The sequence below is a fragment of the Gambusia affinis genome, linkage group LG21 (assembly GCF_019740435.1).
Source record: "Gambusia affinis linkage group LG21, SWU_Gaff_1.0, whole genome shotgun sequence".
NCBI lineage: Eukaryota > Metazoa > Chordata > Actinopteri > Cyprinodontiformes > Poeciliidae > Gambusia > Gambusia affinis.
The window spans coordinates 10176006-10194975 of NC_057888.1; the positions used below are offsets into that span (position 1 = coordinate 10176006).

The following is an 18970-nucleotide window of genomic DNA, read 5'->3' on the forward strand; positions in this document are numbered from 1 at the left end:
GCTCCGGGAAGTGGTGACGCTCTCCGGTGGTGCGTTACCAAGGCAGCGGAGACAAACAGGTGCTAGTGCTGCCCCCCAAAGGACTTCTTAACCCACTGCAAATCTGAGGAATTGTATTAAATTCTTCTATATTTGCATCCCAAAAATCACTGAACTGAGAAAAACGGACCATTATTAATTTGAAGTAAATATCACATTAGGCTACCAGGACCATTTATTGAACAAAACTTTGTTTTATTATTGCCATATTTAATGAATCTAAATAAAAATTGCAAATTATTAAACAGAATTTATTGTCACATTACTGTAAAAAAAAACAACAAAACAACAACTTAGGAATTGTTGTATTCAATATATATATATATATATATATATATATATATATATATATATATATATATATATATATATATATATATATATATATATATATATATATATATATATATATATATATATATATATATATATAAACCCCATTTTTATGTGTAATAAAGGTAAGACCCATTAAAATAACTTAAAAAAAACTTATGTGCTGTTTTAAAACACAAATAATTAATAAATCACAATTCATCCCAAATCCATTAATGCAGTGCAAAAAATAACTGAATAAATAAATACAGAGAACCATTTTTGGTACATATAATTTGAGAATAAAGTAGATAACTAAGTAAACATACAAATAACACTATTGGAATTCTAGTAGGAATGTCATTTTAAAAGGTTGCTGTGTTTAATACTTTGTTGTTTGTAAAGTTGGTCAGTTAATGATTTTCAGAAGGTTTACACATAAAAGTACCACAAGAGATAATATGGTGCAATTTTACTGTTTCTGCATGCAAAATTACACCAAATACATTTCAAAACCTATGTGAGAATATGTAATATATATTTTTTTCTTAAATGCAAATTGATTTATTCATATTTATTTTGTAATTTTTCAGCAAGTTTTGGTACTTTTTTGCTGAATTTGGGACAAACTGTCACATTCTTCAGCACATACCTTGTTTTTCTTTAGAGTAAAGAGGAGCAGCAGTCTCTCTGGTGATGACAATTTCACACAGTTGAGTGTGATAAGCTCTCATTTGTTTGGCTTCAGTGTCAAACAAACGAGCAGTCTTAAATCCTCATTTTACCTCAAACACCTGATGTCTGGATTACTAAACTCTCTCCTTGGCTTCAGCATCACTCAATTTACTATGGTTCCACACAGCACGTTTTTTTTTTTTTTTTTTTTGGGGGGGTGGGGGGGGGGGGGGGGGGGGTTCATTGTGACCAGACATGTCCTTGTTCTGTTTAGGACTGCTCGAGTGCAGTGAATATCAATTGGACATTTGCATCCCTCTATGGACTCGGAGTCATTGCAGATGTCTGTACTGCTCAACGGCGCTGAAGATAAGCACATCATGCAGCTGTTCTACACAAAACAAGCCCGTCTGTGTGTCTGTATAAGTAGGAATGTGTGTTGCTTCATCTCCTGGGATTCCTTAACAGCCAGAGAGGACTAAAGTCTCCAGAGAATTAAAGAATATCTTTTTGCCGTCTGTTCTGCATGGTTTCTTTCAGCTAAAGCACTTCCATCTGAGCGACAAATGAGTAGCATTAACTCTAACTGTCTCCTGCCTTCATAAATATACCATTTAGTCTGCAGCTGCAACATTTTGGATGGCTTTTGTGGATGTCAAAGTTACAGTGCAACATTGAGGTGAAACAACATTTCACTCATCGTTCACCGTGTTATTTAAATAACTTGCCACTAATCTATGAGAAGATGAAAGTGCAAAAGGGAAACGTTAAACTTATCTTACCTTTATTTCTGTTGAATATGAAGATTTTCTTCTTACAGCCAATGAAAACACAATATTTATGGTTAGAAAATTACATCAGACCAATCATCAACTTGAATAATTTCAATACAGAAATGTGGGCTTAGCATAAAAGTTGAAATGTTACTTTCACCCTGACGAAAGAGCCTCAGCAAATGCATATACTAATTATTTAATGGGTGTAGACGACCTTATTTTACTGTCTAACTTCACATACACTTTAATGTATGAATTAGCCCTGAACCTTGAATATTAAAAATAAAAGTATGGGGTTGTGCTTTGATGTTTGTAATTCAAAATGATGAGTAAAATTTGTATTTCAACTTGAGACAAGACTCTGGGAAGACGTTTCTAACTGGAACGAGTTTAAGTGATCACATTCACCAATTTAGGGTTTAGTTACCAAATATTTTCTTTCTACCAAATGCTCACATATTGATGTCTAATCTGGTATTTAATCTACGGAAAAATATGTGATTTAGTTTGACCTAAATATCAAAAACTAGTCTCTGGTCTTCATATAGAGATTTAATCAAAATTGCATTTTCTAATTGAATAGTCAGGACACCCTATCCCACAGAAACATGACATTTCCCTTTTGAGATATCTTCAGAAAGATGATGCTTATAGACATCTTCCTGTTGCTCACACCAATCTAAACTTTTCCCCAATACTCATTTTTCACAGAGGAAAAGTGAGGATTTATTGCATTGCTTGTTTCAAGTCATGCACATAGCATTTTAATGAGAACAAGGTCTGTGCTTTGAGTTTGTCCAGAACTTTGTGTTTCTAAACTCTCAGTCAGTCCTTTGTGGATTTATTGAAGAGTTTTAGCTCTTTGTCATGCTGTAGTTTTCATTCAGGTTTAGTTTTTACAGATGGTCTCAGGTTTTCTTCAAGAGCTCTCTGACACAGAATTCATGGCGGATCCTATCATGGTAAACTGGCCTGGTTCTCCTGCATAATGCATCCTCAAACCATGGATTGAGGATGCATAATGCTCAATCCATGGTTGGTTGAGGATGCATGGAAGCATCATGGTTCCATGATTAAAACAACATTCCTGGTTATGTTCCTGGAATGCTGAGTCTAAAACTTGAGTCTGTTCTTCATTTTTCTAGAAGGAGAGAGCAAAGCTTTTCTTCTAGTATACAGTATCTCCCACAGAATATATGGTTGCTCTTTCTCTTTCTGATAAACCTATATATCAATGGTAATAGCAAGGGCCTGATGCAGATCTATGGAGACATTTTAGGGTTTTTGGAGACTCTCTTTGTTTTAGCAATTTGTAATCTGCTCACAGGGGGATTGTAAAGAACAGTCAGACCTAGGCGTAGTGGAAGTGTTTGAATGCTGTCCACTTATAAATCAAATGTTGAAAATAGTGAAATGACTGATTTCTTCTGAGACCTCTTTAAGTCCCTTACCAGACTCATAAACTGCTGCAATGTTCTTAAAGACCTTAGACATTTTTTCCGATCTCACCATGGTGTGTACTCTCGGTTGTCTAAGCTTGAGTCTAAGTTTAATTATTTGTATGTCCAAATATTTCAACTTAGACATAGGCTGCTGTAATCTTTTAAAATTGGCTCTAACTCTAAAGGGAAAAACAACTCACGTGTCCCTGAAAAATAAGTTAATTATGCTGTTAGAAATTGAGAAGAACCTGTCATGATTTAATGAGCTCTTTGACTCTGCATTTTTTTACTTCATGCATTCATTTCATTACAATTTTCATTGCCTGTAACGATGGGTGTGTAGCTGTATTTGGCTCCCGAGTTGCCTATTTGCGACTTGCAGTAAACAACCAGGCATGCCACTTTTCTTTTATGATCCTGTCTTTCCTTCCCTTTCAACATCCTGTCCTTTTCTCTCTCTGGCTGGCAAAGCAAGTGATCACCCTTCCCAGGTTTGGCACATATTAATAGCATCTACTCAAGTTTAATCTGAAATAACATGATGCTAAGTGGATGACTGAACCCATTCAACTGCAGCGGAGCAAATATTTTAAAAACCTTTTTATTGAACTCCTTTGGAAGTTTCGGTCTTTATCAGAAAGCAAGTAAGAAATTGTCTGTTTACTTTTTGTCAAACATGTATTTACAATCCACCAAAAATCATTTCATCGTCAGCTGTTTTGTCACTCAAAAAATATGTTGATATGTAGTCCTCATCAAAGGATCCTACTCCCAGGAGCGGAAGAGTGAGGGGCGTCTTCACTAGAGGCGACTCGATAACCAGCAAAGCCGTGAACTCTTTTTGTTTGCTGAAACACATGACACAAAGGCAACCGAATAATAAACATGCTTCTTGTGTGTGTGTTTAATGGGAATGCCTTATGTTTCAGAACTGACTGTTACCTTGGAGTGAAGCTAATCTGCAGAAACTGGCTGCTGGAGGTTCTGACAACTTCCCTGGATTGGAAAACCCCAGAGTCTGGTACAACTTTAAACACCGCAGGCTCTCCTTCTTCTGACTCTGAAAACAGGTGAGACTCGATTAAGGCAAATGAACAACAACAAATATACAGTAATCATCAATTGGTCATCATGGTCAACTGTTCCACCTATAAATGGATGGAAACCTTTTCTCTTACAAATTTGGAAAATATTTCATTAATAATCCTACACTTTCTAGACATGCCAACACCGTTTATCAACCATTTGCTATTGGGATGTGCTGGTTTTCAAAATTTTGTGAGGGTGTTTACTTATTAGTGATTTCCAGGAGGTGCTTGATCCACGGCAGGAGAGGCTTATTTTCCTGGTTTGTCGGTTTCCAACGTCGCAAAACCCGAAAGTAAGGCAATCAGTGGAGAGACTGAGTATAGGCAGTTCCAGATAGGCACACAATGGCACTTTCTATACACAGGAAATGCATTTGGTAAGGTCACAAGCTAAATAAGGTTTTGTAAAGTGTAATGTTTGGTTGCCACGCTGTCTCCTACTTGCAGGTTGCCGTTGCTGTGGTGGATAAGGAGGTTTTGCTGTAACCTCAGCTTCTTCCGACCAGTGTCAGTATGGATCAAACTCCCTGCAAGAGAGAGGTCTTCCTCTGTATGGTTTAAGAGGTCCAGCATTGACAGAGAACAGTGAAAGGCCACTTTCACCTAGAATTCACAGAAGTAGCAACACTTATTGATCAAACAAAGACACCCTCATAAAATAATCTAGGCTTCTTTACAACCAACCTGCATGCTAGTTTGAGGGTAAAGCACCAATGGTTGATCAAGACTATTGGTGCCTAAGATGTTGGTCCGAACTCCAGAGTGAAGCTTCACAACTGAAAACGGTGGCTGTGTCTCAAGTTTGAAATGCAGAGGCGTCTCTTTAATGTTTCTCAGTTGAAAGCTCTGTGCAATGCTAAATTCACTGACGACAACCTGCACAACACAGCAAAAAGAAAAGGCCCAACATGAGCTCAGAAATACTTTATACCCTTAAAATCAGTATGTCATGCATGTGTATGTGCTGATGATTCCCAACCTCGTTGTCTGACTCAACCCTCAGTAAATCACCAGCGGAGGCATTAAACTCCAGCGTCTCGCTGTCCTCCTCCATCTGCACCAAAAGCCTACAAGCAAAAGGAGATCCAAGAAGAAGATTTGCAGCCTGATCAGCCCACCTCTGAGCTTGTGTTTTGCCTAACATCAGCTTATTTTAATTTAGGAAACATAAATTGAGCAGGATGCATGAGGGATATGGGGTATAAATAGTGTGAAGGTAATTGCTTACACCGCCGGCTTAATGGTTCCTAGCAGATCCAATTTGACAGGGTGTAAATCCAAAGCCAAATCCCTTCTGACTTTACCTGGGATGCAAACTGCCTTCTGTAACATACACAGAAACACATCAAGGGAATAAACCCTTTGAACATTTGGTCTCCTTTATGATTCTGTGTTTGTTGTGAACTTGGATTGTTACCTCAGAGTTCAGGTTCAGGAAACCACAAGCCACACCCACACATCTGGACTCACGTTGGGACTCAGAAAGATTAAAAGGGGTGAAAGACACGTGGATGCATCGAGTGCTCTTTGCTGGAATCACCTTGGGTTTTACACACCAAAGAAGTGCATCATTAATAATATTAAACTGAGAAGGTTTTCGAGGAGAAAAAAGCAAAAAATGTGGCTGAAATAATTTACAATTTGTTGCGGTACTATGGAGTATGGGGAATCTGACAGGCTGCCTATGTAAGGTCGTGTGTGGACAGAGATGAGGGTTTTTTTTGCAGGATAGAGATGTCCTTCCTCTTCATCTACAAATTCTTTCTCTTTTCCGTTCTGAGGAATCAATAGAGAAATATTTAATGTCCATATAATCATGTCCCAAATCCAATCTGGGTTCTGCTGTTTGACATACTCACAGTACCACTTTGAAGGGACATGCTTTTCTGATTCTTCTCCCACTCTGTTGGATCGTTTTCATCAAAAACCGTAAATGTTCCTTTCAGCAGCTCATTACCATCATCATCCTTCAGCGGGAAGTGCTCTCCATAGGTCATCACGAATTCAATCAGTTTGTGGTCATTCTCGTCAATGTTGTAAATCTCCCAGTCCACCTGGATATCTGTCTCAGACAAAAGACATTTGATCATTTAGAATGTTAGATGAAGTATGGTTATGGAGGCGCCTAGTCTTTTAGACCAAAGCATTCTCATGTGCTAGAGTGATCCAGTCAATGTCCAGACCTAAATCTGACTGAACTTGAGTTATTTTATAAAGAGCTGTTAAATAAAAATCCCAAAAGTCTGGAAGGTGGATCTACTGGCATGTGTGGGACAGTGTCTGACTATAAATATATGCCACAGTTTTTAGACTTTTGTTTGTAAATAATTTTGAAACCCAATCTTTTACATTTCTTCTATTTCAGAAGTTCTACTTTGTATTGGTCTGTCACATAAAATCTCAATAAAACACACTGTGGTTTTATCATTCTAAAATGTGTTCAGGGTATGACAACTTTTTTTAAGGAACTGTGCAAAACAGAAATCATGTTTCTTTAATAGACAGTCAAAGTTCAAGCTTAGAACCAACTTACAAACAACAACTTACCAAACATGGTTGGATTAATGATGCGAAGAGGATGAGAAACGGTGTCTCCTCCTGACAAGTGAGTGCCAAAGCTAGCATTTAAATTTGAACCAAAAGAGAAGATTCAATCAATGACAATACAAAATTAGGCATCAATTGTTTTGAAAGGTGTGTAACGGACTGCATGGTTGGACCCAGACACTGGTCATTTGGTTGGGGGCCTATCATTTGGAAGTGGAGTGGGCAGCCTTTCACGGTCATCTGCATAGTTATGTGTATCGGTTCAAGGTCTCCGACCTGTAGACAAGATTAGATCTAAATTGGGTGATAACAGAGAAAGTTGCTCACTTCTAATTCTTTGAAATACTAACACACCTTGCATATGAGGTGATCTCTGTATTCTCCCCACATTAGGCAATAGGCGGTCACATCCACCGTCTTGGTCTCAAATGGTCCCAGCTGCCCTGAGTCTGGCTGGACCATGAAGGCCGCCCCATTTCCATCAGCCAGAAGGCCAGTGACAAAGTCTGACAAAAATCAAATAAACTCAATTGTGTTCCCAAGACCTGTGAATTATACAAAAGTCATACTATACCTTCATGTGCTTTGGCTTCTACTTTTTTCACTTGTTCAGCAAAAAGTGGAGTCTTTAAATATGTGAGTCTGTAATTAAGATGCAGACTTTGTAACATTTCTGTCATTGTGAGGTGAACTCAATTGATGATCTTTTATTCTGGTCATAGAACAGAGTATTTTACCTCTTCTCTAACAAGCTGTTTGCCATTGAAATGTTGCAGGTGAAAAACTCTGGCTTTATAGTAAAAGCTGCAGGGATAGCGCTTTCATTGGTCATTAGGAACTGTTTGGTCACCTCCGTCTTTATAATGACATCTCCAAAGTCAATTATCAGTGCTGAAGGACTGTCACTATTCCCTATGTGACTAGAAGTATAAATATTTTAGTATATGAAACTGGGGAAAGGTGAAACTGGAATGAAAGTTTTTAAGATCCAAATTTGGTACCAGGCGCCAGGCAGCGAGTAGGACACAGAAAGTTTCTTGGATTGGGAGCCCACAATTTGTAGAACAAGCGGCGAGTTCATCCCTTGCACCTCACAGATAGCAGCCACTTCTGTGAGCTTCAACTACAAAGAAACAAAAGAAACCAGGAGCATTTTTAATCACAAAAGTTACAAAAGGACATTACTGTCTACTCTCAGCAGCACAGGTGGTACTTACGTCTGTGTGGGAAGATAAATTTACAGCGATGTTCATGGTTGCATTGGGTCCCAGTATACCAGAAGAGGGATCAAAGGTGGCTGTGCACAGTGAAGCCTGTTTTCCCTGAAGCTGTTCCTGTTGGGCGAAAGACAGCGACGTCCTAATGGATTTAGGATTCTAATCCCAGCATTTTTTCCTTGACTAAATTCAACTACTTTTTTCAGCCACACCCTTAGTAAGCAAAACAACAAAAACAAATTAGCCAATCTAAAACAGAAGAAATCTGGAAGTAAGCAACACATTTTTCATGATAATATAAGCTGTCTCTCCTCTTGGAGCTTAAATACCAGCTGCTTTCAAAGAAATGGGTCTGACAATCTAAGCAATCTCACCTACAACATCAAACTGCATATTTTTCTGTAGAAATGATCAAAAAGGAGAATGCATTATTGAGACTGATTTTATGAGATTTAGTGGGACTGTTGTGTAATATTTTGAGAAGTAGCAGAACGTACCTTCCAGCTAAAGTGTGATGGCAGCAGAGTCTGGTTGAAAAGTGTTACGATGCCTGTTGAGGGAACTCCCAGGTAAAGATCATTGAAGACCAACTTGCAGTTTAAGAAGCACACCTGAGGAGACTGCACAACTGCCTGGATCATAACAGGACTGTGAGGAAGATATGATAGAAAAAAAACAAACTCATCCTGAATAGAACCTGGGAACTGAGAACCATCTTTGATTTTTTGATAGTGGATGTGTATCAATAACTATTTAAGTACAGCAGCTCTCAAAGGAGAACACATTCATTCTGAAACTCCAGGTTCATGAGACTAAAAAAACTGTGGCTACATAAATATTTTCAAAGTTTTTCCACCATTAATATATATCCTGTGCATTTCATCAGAAAAAAAACAGTATAAAAAGTGTGCACATCCTTAAATTAATAGTTTATTGAAACAGCCTCTGATTAAATTTAAGCATTCACTCTTCTTCAGTTTATGCTAGTCATTAATTATGGTGAATATGGTGTACTGAAAATAAAGCTTTCTTGTCTTAATTACATTTTCCCATGGGGTTTTTGACAAGATTGGTACACTTATCAAATTCTGATCTTAAACCTTTGGGCTAAAAATTAAGAGTGATTTCTGATGGATTTCTCGGCATCGTAGTGAATTCAAATTGTCAAAAGAATGGCTTCAACCCCCCAGAAAAAAACAGAAGTTTTGGATTTACCAAACAGACAGTGTAGCAAATGTTACCAAGTGAAGATGTGACTTCAGATGACCCAAAGGTGTGCTTAAATCAAAAGTTATCAAAGCAGTTTAAGGGCAACTACAAGTAGGCAACCAGGTTATTATGTAAATATCAAGAGTATGGAGGGAGGTGGATAAGGGAGATGAAAATTTGTATTTGATTTATTATGGCCTCATTTTTTTTAAGTTTGGTAAACCTAGAATTGCAGAAGTGATGGGTACAGTTCTGAGAGCTGCTGTAGAAGTGCTTACCTTGTAGTCCCATTCTCCACAATCAGTTCCATTTCTGTTTCGAACGTCTGGCAGAAATCTAAGTTCAAATGCAGCACCACACTGCAACTAGCAAAGGGGAGCAGCACACCTGTTTCTGGCTCCACTACGACCTGAGCACGAATACAGCAGTTACTGACAGTAAGATTTAAACACTAATCCTCTTAATTTTTAACCCAGTCTTTCATTTTACTGACTTACATTCTGCTTTACTGCTTTTGGGTCTTCGTGATCCTGCTTATTATCAATCTTCTCCTTAAACATCCAGTTGGCCTCGAGAGGAGTGATATTGGTTAGAGAGAGTGTGGTTTGAACTTCATCCCCGAGCCTCACAAGCCCAAAGTCCACACAGGGAACACTGAGCTTCACTGTGGGACCCTATTTAACATTAAACCACTTTAATGCAAGAACATATTAAAATGGAAGCAGGCATTTCTAGATGTTGCTAAATCTTACCTTAAAGGAAACCTCAATAGGCAACTTGACAGGTTCGTCACGACGCTCTATGTTGCAAACCAGGTTGGTTTTAAGCTCATCTGGCTTCCCTCCAGTAACAATGACATCAAAGTCAAAGCACTCATTCTCTTCTGAAACAAATAAAACAAAGAAAAAAAACTCAACGCGAAAAGACAATACACGAAAATAGTCAAATTTAAACTATGTGCCCTAAATTGCCATGAACCAGCTTTAAGATGCAGCGCACCTATTGTCCCAGCAGATGGCTCTACTTCTATAACATGGGAGCTGCTGTTCAACCTCTCCCATTGAAACAAGATGAAAGTTTTACTGTGATTCCACATCTGAAACACAGGCAGCATGAAATAAAATAAATAATTTATTTGACTGGATTAATTGTTCTGCAAAGAAAAGGAGATAAACTCTGCTTTAATTAACCTTAAACTGCTTGCGAGTAGGGATGGAGATAAATATTTCTCCAGGGATAATGATACCATATGGCTCCAGTAGGACTCGGTATGGCTCTGTTGACCCTTTGACCTCTATCTCCATGATGATCACATTGTTCAACTTGGAGACAGAATGCACAGGATGTAGGATGCTAGATTTTCCACAAAATTAAAAAATGAAACAAAATTAACAGCAAAACCCAAAAAGAGACATTACTCATGTTTAGTACCCTTATTTTTGTATTTTGTGATTTTATTAGTTGGATTTCATATTTTGCTGCACTTACTGCCTCTTTTGTAAGTATAAAAGTACCTGTCATCGTTAGGCTCTAGTGGCATCAGGGGGATGTCCCTCAGGACCAAGTGAAAGACACTGTAATACTCCTTCAACTTGAACAAAATGAAAACATTATTGAAACATTAACCCTTAACATGTCTGTTGCATTTTACAATTTATGTTGTTTCATACCTCTTTTGGACAGAAGGTTAAGAGAAACTCGTGCTCCTGACAGGGAGCCAGGAGGCCTGTGGGGGGGCTCATGTGATAAACGTCGTTTGTGTCCGGATGAAACTGGATATGGGATATATCATGGGTCTCCCCGGGAAGAAGAGGACGCAGGTTGGGTTTCATAATTTGCCAGTGGAAGGGCAGCTCCAAGTGGCTTCAAACAAAAAATAAAAAGAAAGAAGGAGAAAAAAAGCTAGATGTTAAGGAAAGCCAATAACATCCCATGTAAGGGAACCAACAAACAAACATGCAGACTTTTCAGAATATGAATACTTTTGTAAGATGCTATGCTGTTTTATACACTAAGAGGTGCTTGACGGTGACAACACACAATAAAGTCAGCCTTACACATTGTTTCTGATGACAAGTCTCTTCTGTTGCTCCAAGTGAGGGTGGCATTCACTGAAGCAGACAAAGTGCTCTGCAGTGAGGTCGTGCATCTCTCCAGGAGGGAGAGGCTCATTTTCTCCAGATATAGACACAAGCTCAACGCCAACCAGTTGACTCTCACCTGTAAAAGCCAAACACATTAATCCCCCTCAGGAAACAGAGTGAAACAACAACAGTGGAGGAAATTTCTTGGTTGTCTTGCTTCCAACACTGACCTTCAATGGAAATGTCTTTCACCTGGCAGTTGTCGCAGATTATGGTAAATAGCTGACAGCAATGCCCCACAGTGGTTGGGAAGAAAACAACCTGGAACATGTAAAAAAAAAAAAAAAAAAAAAAAAAAGTAAAATATGTGATGCCTATACATATACTTTTAAATTCTGATAAACATTGTCCATGTAAATCTCATAAATGAGTAGTTTACTGAAAACATTACTGACCTTTCTGAGAAAAAACAAACAAACTACACATTAAATTTGCTGGGGCTGTTTATTTTTTTCTCTTATGCAAAGCAGACAAATTCATGCAACAAACAAACTGTTCTTGTTATAATTTGCAAATTCAGGGAAACTGGTTACCTCCACAACAATGGCTTCTCCTGGTTGCAGTGAAAACACACAGGGTCCTACAGCAAAGGGTGGCTTCTCAGAAAAGTACGTTGTTGACAAGGACTTCAAAAAGAAAAAAAGGTGTCTTTAAATATTTCAATGCATCAGATCTCAAGCCCCATTTATTACCAAACCTAAAAATCTGCAAAACACCTTAACATAACATATTTTTTTTTTAATTACAGCAGCAGAATGTCACACTGAAACCTACCATTAATTTGAGGACATTTATTAAGAAATCCCACATTAATAAATTGTTGTTTTGTTAACAACCCCTTCAATTTCAATAAAAAAAGTAACTGAGCCATTTTATGAATTTCTTACGGAGTCTTCTAATTGAAAGTGTCCATGAAAGCTTAATCTGTAAACTATGTCTTTTCTGTTTTGCTGTGGTATAAATAGATGTAATATAGGTGTCCATATCTCGTAACCACTTTTCAAAATGGGAAAGATATAAGAGTACGTCATTTGAATAAAACAGACCTATATTTACAAGTCAGAATATGACAAGAAAGCAAAACATTTTGCCTAAACACATAATTAAAATGTTTGAAATTAACAAAAGCAGTGGAAATTATACCACATTTTTTAAAGTGTGATATTTTGAGCTTAATTCTTATATGAGTTTTTTATATTTTAGACTAGACAGACAACACTGATGCATTTTACAGCAAGGGCTTATGTAAAGACCTGTGTGACAAGGAGACCGAGATCTCCTAACACAGGGGTGCACCTGAGGAGCATGTTTATCCGTAGGAGGAACATACAGGGCTTGAAAAAGCATTAATAATCTTACTTAATGACAGCCTGGACAATGCATCCCATCCCATGAGTAGCACCATAGTTGCACGTCAGCGCTCATTTTGGAACAGTTTCTATCCTTAATACACAAAGGAGAACTATTTTCCCACTAAGTGTTGTAAATCCAGAATTAACACAGCTCCAAACAAACCCGACCATAAACCCAAAAAGATTCAAGCACTATGTTTCTCCAACTTAATTTAGTGCATGTGTATATTTAAAAAAGTCAAAACAAAATCCCAAACCTCATTGTTAGAGAGCATTTTGTTTCAACTTGCAATTAGGCAACTGCAATTAAAAAACATTTAGTTTGAAATATTTACCATAAAAGTTGAGGGTGCAGTGAATAGTTTCAGTTATGCAATCATTACCCTGAGATTTGGGGCCGGCCACAGGTCCTTGGGCATGATGTAAAAATTCCCAGCGCTGAGTCCAACATTTTGACACATGAACTCCAGAAATTTTACCCCTCCAACCAGACAATACCCGCAGTCCAAAACTCTGGGCACTATAAAGACATTTTGGATGAGGCGTTTCAAACGAATGTTATGCAAAGTAAGTAAGGCTGTTTGCAGTGAGGCTTACAGGTAAGGACAGGAGGAGGTCTCCGTGCCTCAATGGGCACCACAAACAGGTGCTGAGATTCGGTCTGCACCACTATGAAATCCTTGAAGTCTCCCAAGGAGTCTGGAGCAAATCGCAGTGAGTACTTACAGCACATCCCTGGGGCAACAATGCCTCCATCACTGGGGAATCTTCCTGCAAACACAAACTCTTTACATAAATAGCAGTTCGGTTTTATAGCGTCTGATGCTCAAGATAATTTGGTATTGTTTTAAAGTCAGGGTGACTCCCAAGTGGGGAGCTAATAAATAGGAATGACATTCCAAAGATGTTTGACTTAATGTTTCCCATCTGCTACATAAGTTATTTTGATTTACTTCAACATCACGTGAGCTGAACAGGCTACAACAGGCTACAACAGACTCACCCAGCCCTATTGAGAAGTATGGAGTGGTAGGAGGGACGACTCTGAGGTGGCGGCTTGTGTAAGTCACGTTTTTCAGCTCCAGCGTAGACTGATGTAGCAGGGGGATAAGTTAAAGAGAGCAGCATATTTTCAGCCTACGTGAGGTTCAGATTGTTCTGAGTCGGTCACAGAAACAAACCTCATAAACATTTCCAATGCTGTATTCTGTGAAAAACATCACTTGGGGCGTTGCCTGGAAGAGACAGTGGAGCTCATCTACAGAGCTTTGAGAAGGAAGAAGAAAGGGACAAACAGAATTTCAAACATGGATCTGAGTGCAAAATTGATTGTTAGCAGATTTTCCTAATGTTAGTCAATTCAGAATTTTGAACTTTAAAATAAAAACAGCATTACATTCCTCTCTGAGTGGTAATTATTTATATCAGGAGCAGAGGTCACTTCACACTGTGTGTAACTGAGAGAAATAGCTTTGTATGGATTTTGTGTGTGTTTCTATGTGACCCTTTGATGGGCTGTTGACCTCTCCTGAATTGACCACTGGACATAGGCAATATCTGCTATGTGACCCTGCGTGGATGAGCATGGAAAAGTGTGCAATGAGGTGTATGGATGGAAAATAAAATGCCTGTTAACAACATGCTTATATTTCAGTCATATTTGTCCTGACTGTTTTTGTCTTCCTCAGCTGTGTAAAGATACTGAACAAACCATGACTCTAACTTTGCAGCTACTGAACAGTTTGAAAACAGACAAGAAATGGATGATGATGTGAAACGCTGTCTGGTTTTCACTGCCTCTGTGGTTCAGGCTCCAACAGTCACATTGTGAAGCATTCGGTATCAGCTTACACACACCTGCTTTGGTACAGCTGTGCAACTATTTGCACTGAGGCAAAATGACACTCACGTTTCAAGTCAATATTGATCATTATATTGTTCATAACATTGCACTATGTTGTACACCAACTATTAACTATTAACCTGATAAATTTACATTTCCCTTTTACTCTCAGATTATTTGGTACCTTTGATAGTCAAAGTTTTTCCTCTCTTGGTCCTTCTTCACTTTGACTTTGGGTGAGCTGAGCGGCTTTCTACACTGCTGAGCATTTGGAGGACAGACTCGCCTATCAAGCAGGAAGTTTTGTCTTTTCTTAAACTTCTGAAGTTCCTCCCAACCCTCTGTGCAGTCTTTTGGGCTTGGTAGGCCAAACCAGCTTGGCTTAGTTATGGTCTGTTTAGGAACAAGTGGAACATATTTGGTTTTAAATCATTTTGTCATATACAACCAAAAACATCAGTGTATTTTATCAAAATCATTGCAATATGCCGCTTTACCTTATCCCTAATCTTTACCCTACCTAACCTAACCCTATCCTTTTTTTTTCTACTTAATTACTATTAATTACCGTTTTAGGGATTTTCTTGCTTTGTTGGGGTTCTGCGCTTGATTCACAAGTAAGACTGTCATCCAACTCATTCATTTCCAACAAAGTCTTCTTTGGTCCGTGATCCTGAGACTCCCGGGTTGTGCGTATGGCAAATGAGATAGTGGTTTTTGCAAAATTCGATTTTACTGTCAACAAAATGCCCAGATAAAGGTTGTCACTTTCACACAGTCAATCGTTACTTAAATGTCGCTTAGGAGCATCCCATACCTGGGGCCGGTGCACGTATATGTGGTTTCTCTGATGGTAAGTAGTCCCCAGGGGAGATCAGGTGGTTTCTTCTGAGAAGATCATCATCGACACACCAGCAAAAGGTGGATTTTACTGAAAATAAACATGAGGAACAAGATCAGTTTTGAAATACTTGTCTCTTGAACTTTTCACATTTTTCTTATTACAACCTTAAAAATCATTGGAATATTTTTATGACTGGCCTACAGTGCAGAACATAATTATGCAATATTTCATAAAATTTCATTGCAATTACCACTACACGTCTTTTGGTCTCAGCTCTGGACATCTACAGACAAAAATTCTAATTTCCAGTGGTAACACTGTGCCACAGATTCTAAATTGGATTTAGACTTTGACTGGTCCATTCTACCACATTAATATGCTCTAATTCACTGCTTTGTAGATTTGACTTTGTGCCCAGGGTCTCTGTCCTGCCCTCTTCCCTGAACAGATTCCCAATCTCTTTTCAACTAAAGCATCCCAACTGGTGCTAGCACCGCGTTTGACATTGGTAGTTGTAGTTTCGCTGAACTTGTTCACACAACTATAAATCAGAGAGCAACTCACCTGGAAACATTTCATAATCACAACCATCTACAACGTCTGCCTTCATCCTAGCACAGTCCCGGCTTTCTTTGGCAGCAGCCTGGGCTCGACCCCTACATATGTGATCCTCCAGCATATTAGCCGTTTTTATACTCCGCTCATATTCAGAACGAGCCTATCAGTATAAAAGAGAGAGAGAGACGTTTCCTTTCACTCTGTCATACTAAAAAACTTAAAAACTTTTTCCACTGGTTACCTGGTACAGCTGCTTAACATGTTTATCATGATAAGAGTTTTTTTCCACATTTGTTTTGATGAGATTGGACAGCAGATTCCCTTTCTCGATTATGTCCTTATTGTAAACCTCCTTGAAAACGCTCATTAATACATGAGAGATGTCCTGGGATAAAAGAAGAGGGATACAATTCATATGAAACTCACTTTATGGATTTCTTTCCCCAAATTAGAACATTCACAACTTACTTGTGACGTTCCCGACGCAGGTCTGTGGCAGTCCGTCAAGGGCTCAGCGAATGTGTCTTCTGTCATTTTCTTCCAGTGCACTTCAGAGGTAGAAACTAATGAAAATAGCGCTGAAAGATCGTAAAGTTAGAAATATATACCGTCACGTTAGACTCGCAGCACTCGTTCATGACCACATAAAGTATACAATGGCAAACTTTAGAAGCTCAATACTTTCAGTAAATCCCAATGCGACGGTCGGCCATGTGTGCGTACATGTGGTTGCTAAGCAACCAGGTGGCGCACCGGATCTGAAAGCTGTCCGCGTGTGACCTTTTGTAACAAACAATTACGCAGTCAAGAAAGGCTAAATGGTTTTACTCATAAATTTCAAAATCAATACAAATGAATAAATAAATAAATAAATAAATAAATAAATAAATAAATAAATAAATAAATAAATAAATAAATAAATAAATAAACAGACAAGCAGAGAAAGCTTTCATCAATACGACAAAGGTAAGAGAGAAAAGTTACTGGAAAACTTCTTTACATAAACAAAACATTGCATTTGATGCAAAACACAACAAAGTGGACATTAACACAAAAACATGTTGCAAAAAGAAAAGAAAAGAAAAGAAAAGAAAAGAAAAGAAAAGAAAAGAAAAGAAAAGAAAAAGCTCTCTCTTGTACCTGAATGAAGACACTGATCATGCAGCACTTTTACAGTTAAGTGTAAGACAAAGACAGAGATTTAATCACTAGAAACACACACAACAGAATTGTCAAAATGTTAAAACTAGGTGATAGATAAAACAAGTAATACTGGCAAAAAAAAGAAGTAATGTGGAAACAAAAGTGAGATAAGTTAAGCAGTTATTGATATTTAAAAACTGTGAAAATGAGATCACAAAAATTAGATTAACAATACTTGTAGAGAGGTAAAATGTAAATTTTTTTTAAATAATTCTAAAATTAAGACTGGGCATAGTAAACATAAAATCTAGAATGGCGAAGAACAATACTTGGCACAATTATTATTTTATAAAAATAAAAATAGGTAAATAGATCAAACAAAAGTTGCTAAAGCTGAAACATAGTCGTGAGAAATGAGTGGTAATAAATAGTTCTAAGCTTTTACTGAAAGCCTAGGGTTTTCTGTCTGAATAGATGTGTGCTTATTGTGGTTGCAAAGACATTGAAACTCTCAGCTGCGCTCATATTTCACAGTTGAGAGCTTCTCTTAATGGATAAATACATGCAATATACTAAGATGTTTAAGACCCAGAAAACAACCTAAAGATTAAATTTTTTTAAAAATTTAATACAATGTAATGATTATGACATGGCCTCCTTTATATTAGAAAAAAAGCACAACAACCAAAGGGTGTTATTCCAACAGGAACAGGATTAACTCCACCCACCAGGTGTTAGACGTTACAACTTGTAACGTCTAACCAAATCATCCCTACAAGTTGGTCAGGTAAGAGAACCACACCACTCACAGGCATGTCCAAAATGACCCACATGATAGGTCTAACTTTTGGTAGAAAACATGTTAATTATGTGTGATTCTCCAAATGGGTAAATTTAGAATGAAAATAGACAAAACACTCTCAACAACCAAGCAAGAATTTTCTGTATTTAAGCAGACAAAAATTTCAGTCAGCTGTTCAGATAACTTCAGTTCCCCGTGGTCTCATGCAAAAAGACTGGCTACTGCTTGAGAAATTTAGTTTTAGTTGACCCGCACATGAATGCCAATTGCTCTTGTTGCATAGGCCAAGATTCCTGAGGCGCCTGAAACAAAGTCTTTAGTTGTGCTGATCTACTTACGTGGGTCTGAAGTGGGTTTCTCAAAGAGAAAATTGTTAGAGCTGTTTTTCTTCTTCTTCTTCTTCTTCCTTTTTTTTTTATACATAATTTCATGCTTTTTTCTCCCTTTTTAATCAAAAGAATTTTTGCAGTGGACTTAGAGACACAACAATAATCAACAAACAGATAAATAATTTTCCAAGCACTTTCATGTTTTACAACAAAAAATTAACTGTGTTTACCTCATGCACAAGTAATTCCTTTCCAAACATTTTCATGGACTGAGGATAAGAATGGTTTGTTGTTATGCAGAAGAGGTGTGGGGTGGAAGTAGAAGAGCAGCAAGAAAAGGCAGCTCTCTACCAGTTTTGAGCAACACCCCAAATAAATCAGATGCACTCTTATTGGCCACAGAAAAATGTCTAATTTCAGCGTTATTTTAAGTGTATTAAAACACCATCTTGACAACAATAAGGTTTGCACTGGATATATGTAGATTCTAAGTACATATTTTCTGGCTGTACAGATAACATTCCTTCTGAAGGTGTAGCTTCTATTGGCAAGTATGGAGAAATTATTGTCGTCATGAGAGACAGTGGAAAACTTGTCAAACTGGTGCTCAAGTGGGTGTGAACAAGCAGGGCTGGAGCTGGTATTAAATA

The 18970-nt window shown here is 37.9% G+C and overlaps 1 protein-coding gene across 2 annotated transcripts; it reads right to left on the minus strand.

Annotated features, from left to right (window-relative positions):
* Positions 1-3829: 3829 nt before the first annotated feature.
* dlec1 (DLEC1 cilia and flagella associated protein) lies at positions 3830-18429 on the minus strand. 2 transcript variants are annotated; one of them, XM_044105401.1, is made up of 39 exons: positions 18330-18429; positions 16515-16624; positions 16288-16431; positions 16053-16206; positions 15462-15575; positions 15213-15379; positions 14829-15037; positions 13983-14067; positions 13805-13892; positions 13399-13572; positions 13185-13321; positions 11983-12075; positions 11620-11710; positions 11363-11525; positions 10976-11168; positions 10820-10896; positions 10496-10658; positions 10305-10401; positions 10058-10188; positions 9803-9979; positions 9584-9714; positions 8594-8744; positions 8097-8213; positions 7881-8002; positions 7617-7799; positions 7454-7521; positions 7234-7385; positions 7040-7155; positions 6880-6950; positions 6192-6394; positions 5971-6108; positions 5750-5872; positions 5561-5655; positions 5312-5399; positions 5017-5208; positions 4774-4935; positions 4537-4687; positions 4187-4304; positions 3830-4092 (listed from the first exon to the last, which is right to left on the minus strand). In XM_044105401.1, the coding sequence occupies exons 1-39, from the start codon at positions 18412-18414 to the stop codon at positions 3927-3929; spliced, it is 5199 nt and encodes a 1732-aa protein (XP_043961336.1). In that variant the 5' UTR covers positions 18415-18429; the 3' UTR covers positions 3830-3926. The 2 variants fall into 2 exon arrangements, with proteins under 2 accessions (XP_043961336.1, XP_043961337.1); XM_044105402.1 differs by lacking the exon at positions 18330-18429 and adding an exon at positions 16728-16784.
* Positions 18430-18970: the final 541 nt, after the last annotated feature.

Coding starts and splice junctions, on each gene's coding strand:
- dlec1 (XM_044105401.1), bottom strand. CDS start 18,414: ATGTATAAAAAAAAAAGGAAGAAGAAGAAGAAGAAGAAAAACAGCTCT. Junction 10,659..10,819: donor CTAGAGCCTAACGATGACAG/GTACTTTTATAC, acceptor TGGAAAATCTAG/CATCCTACATCCTGTGCATT. Junction 5,209..5,311: donor GGGTTGAGTCAGACAACGAG/GTTGGGAATCAT, acceptor TGTGTTGTGCAG/GTTGTCGTCAGTGAATTTAG.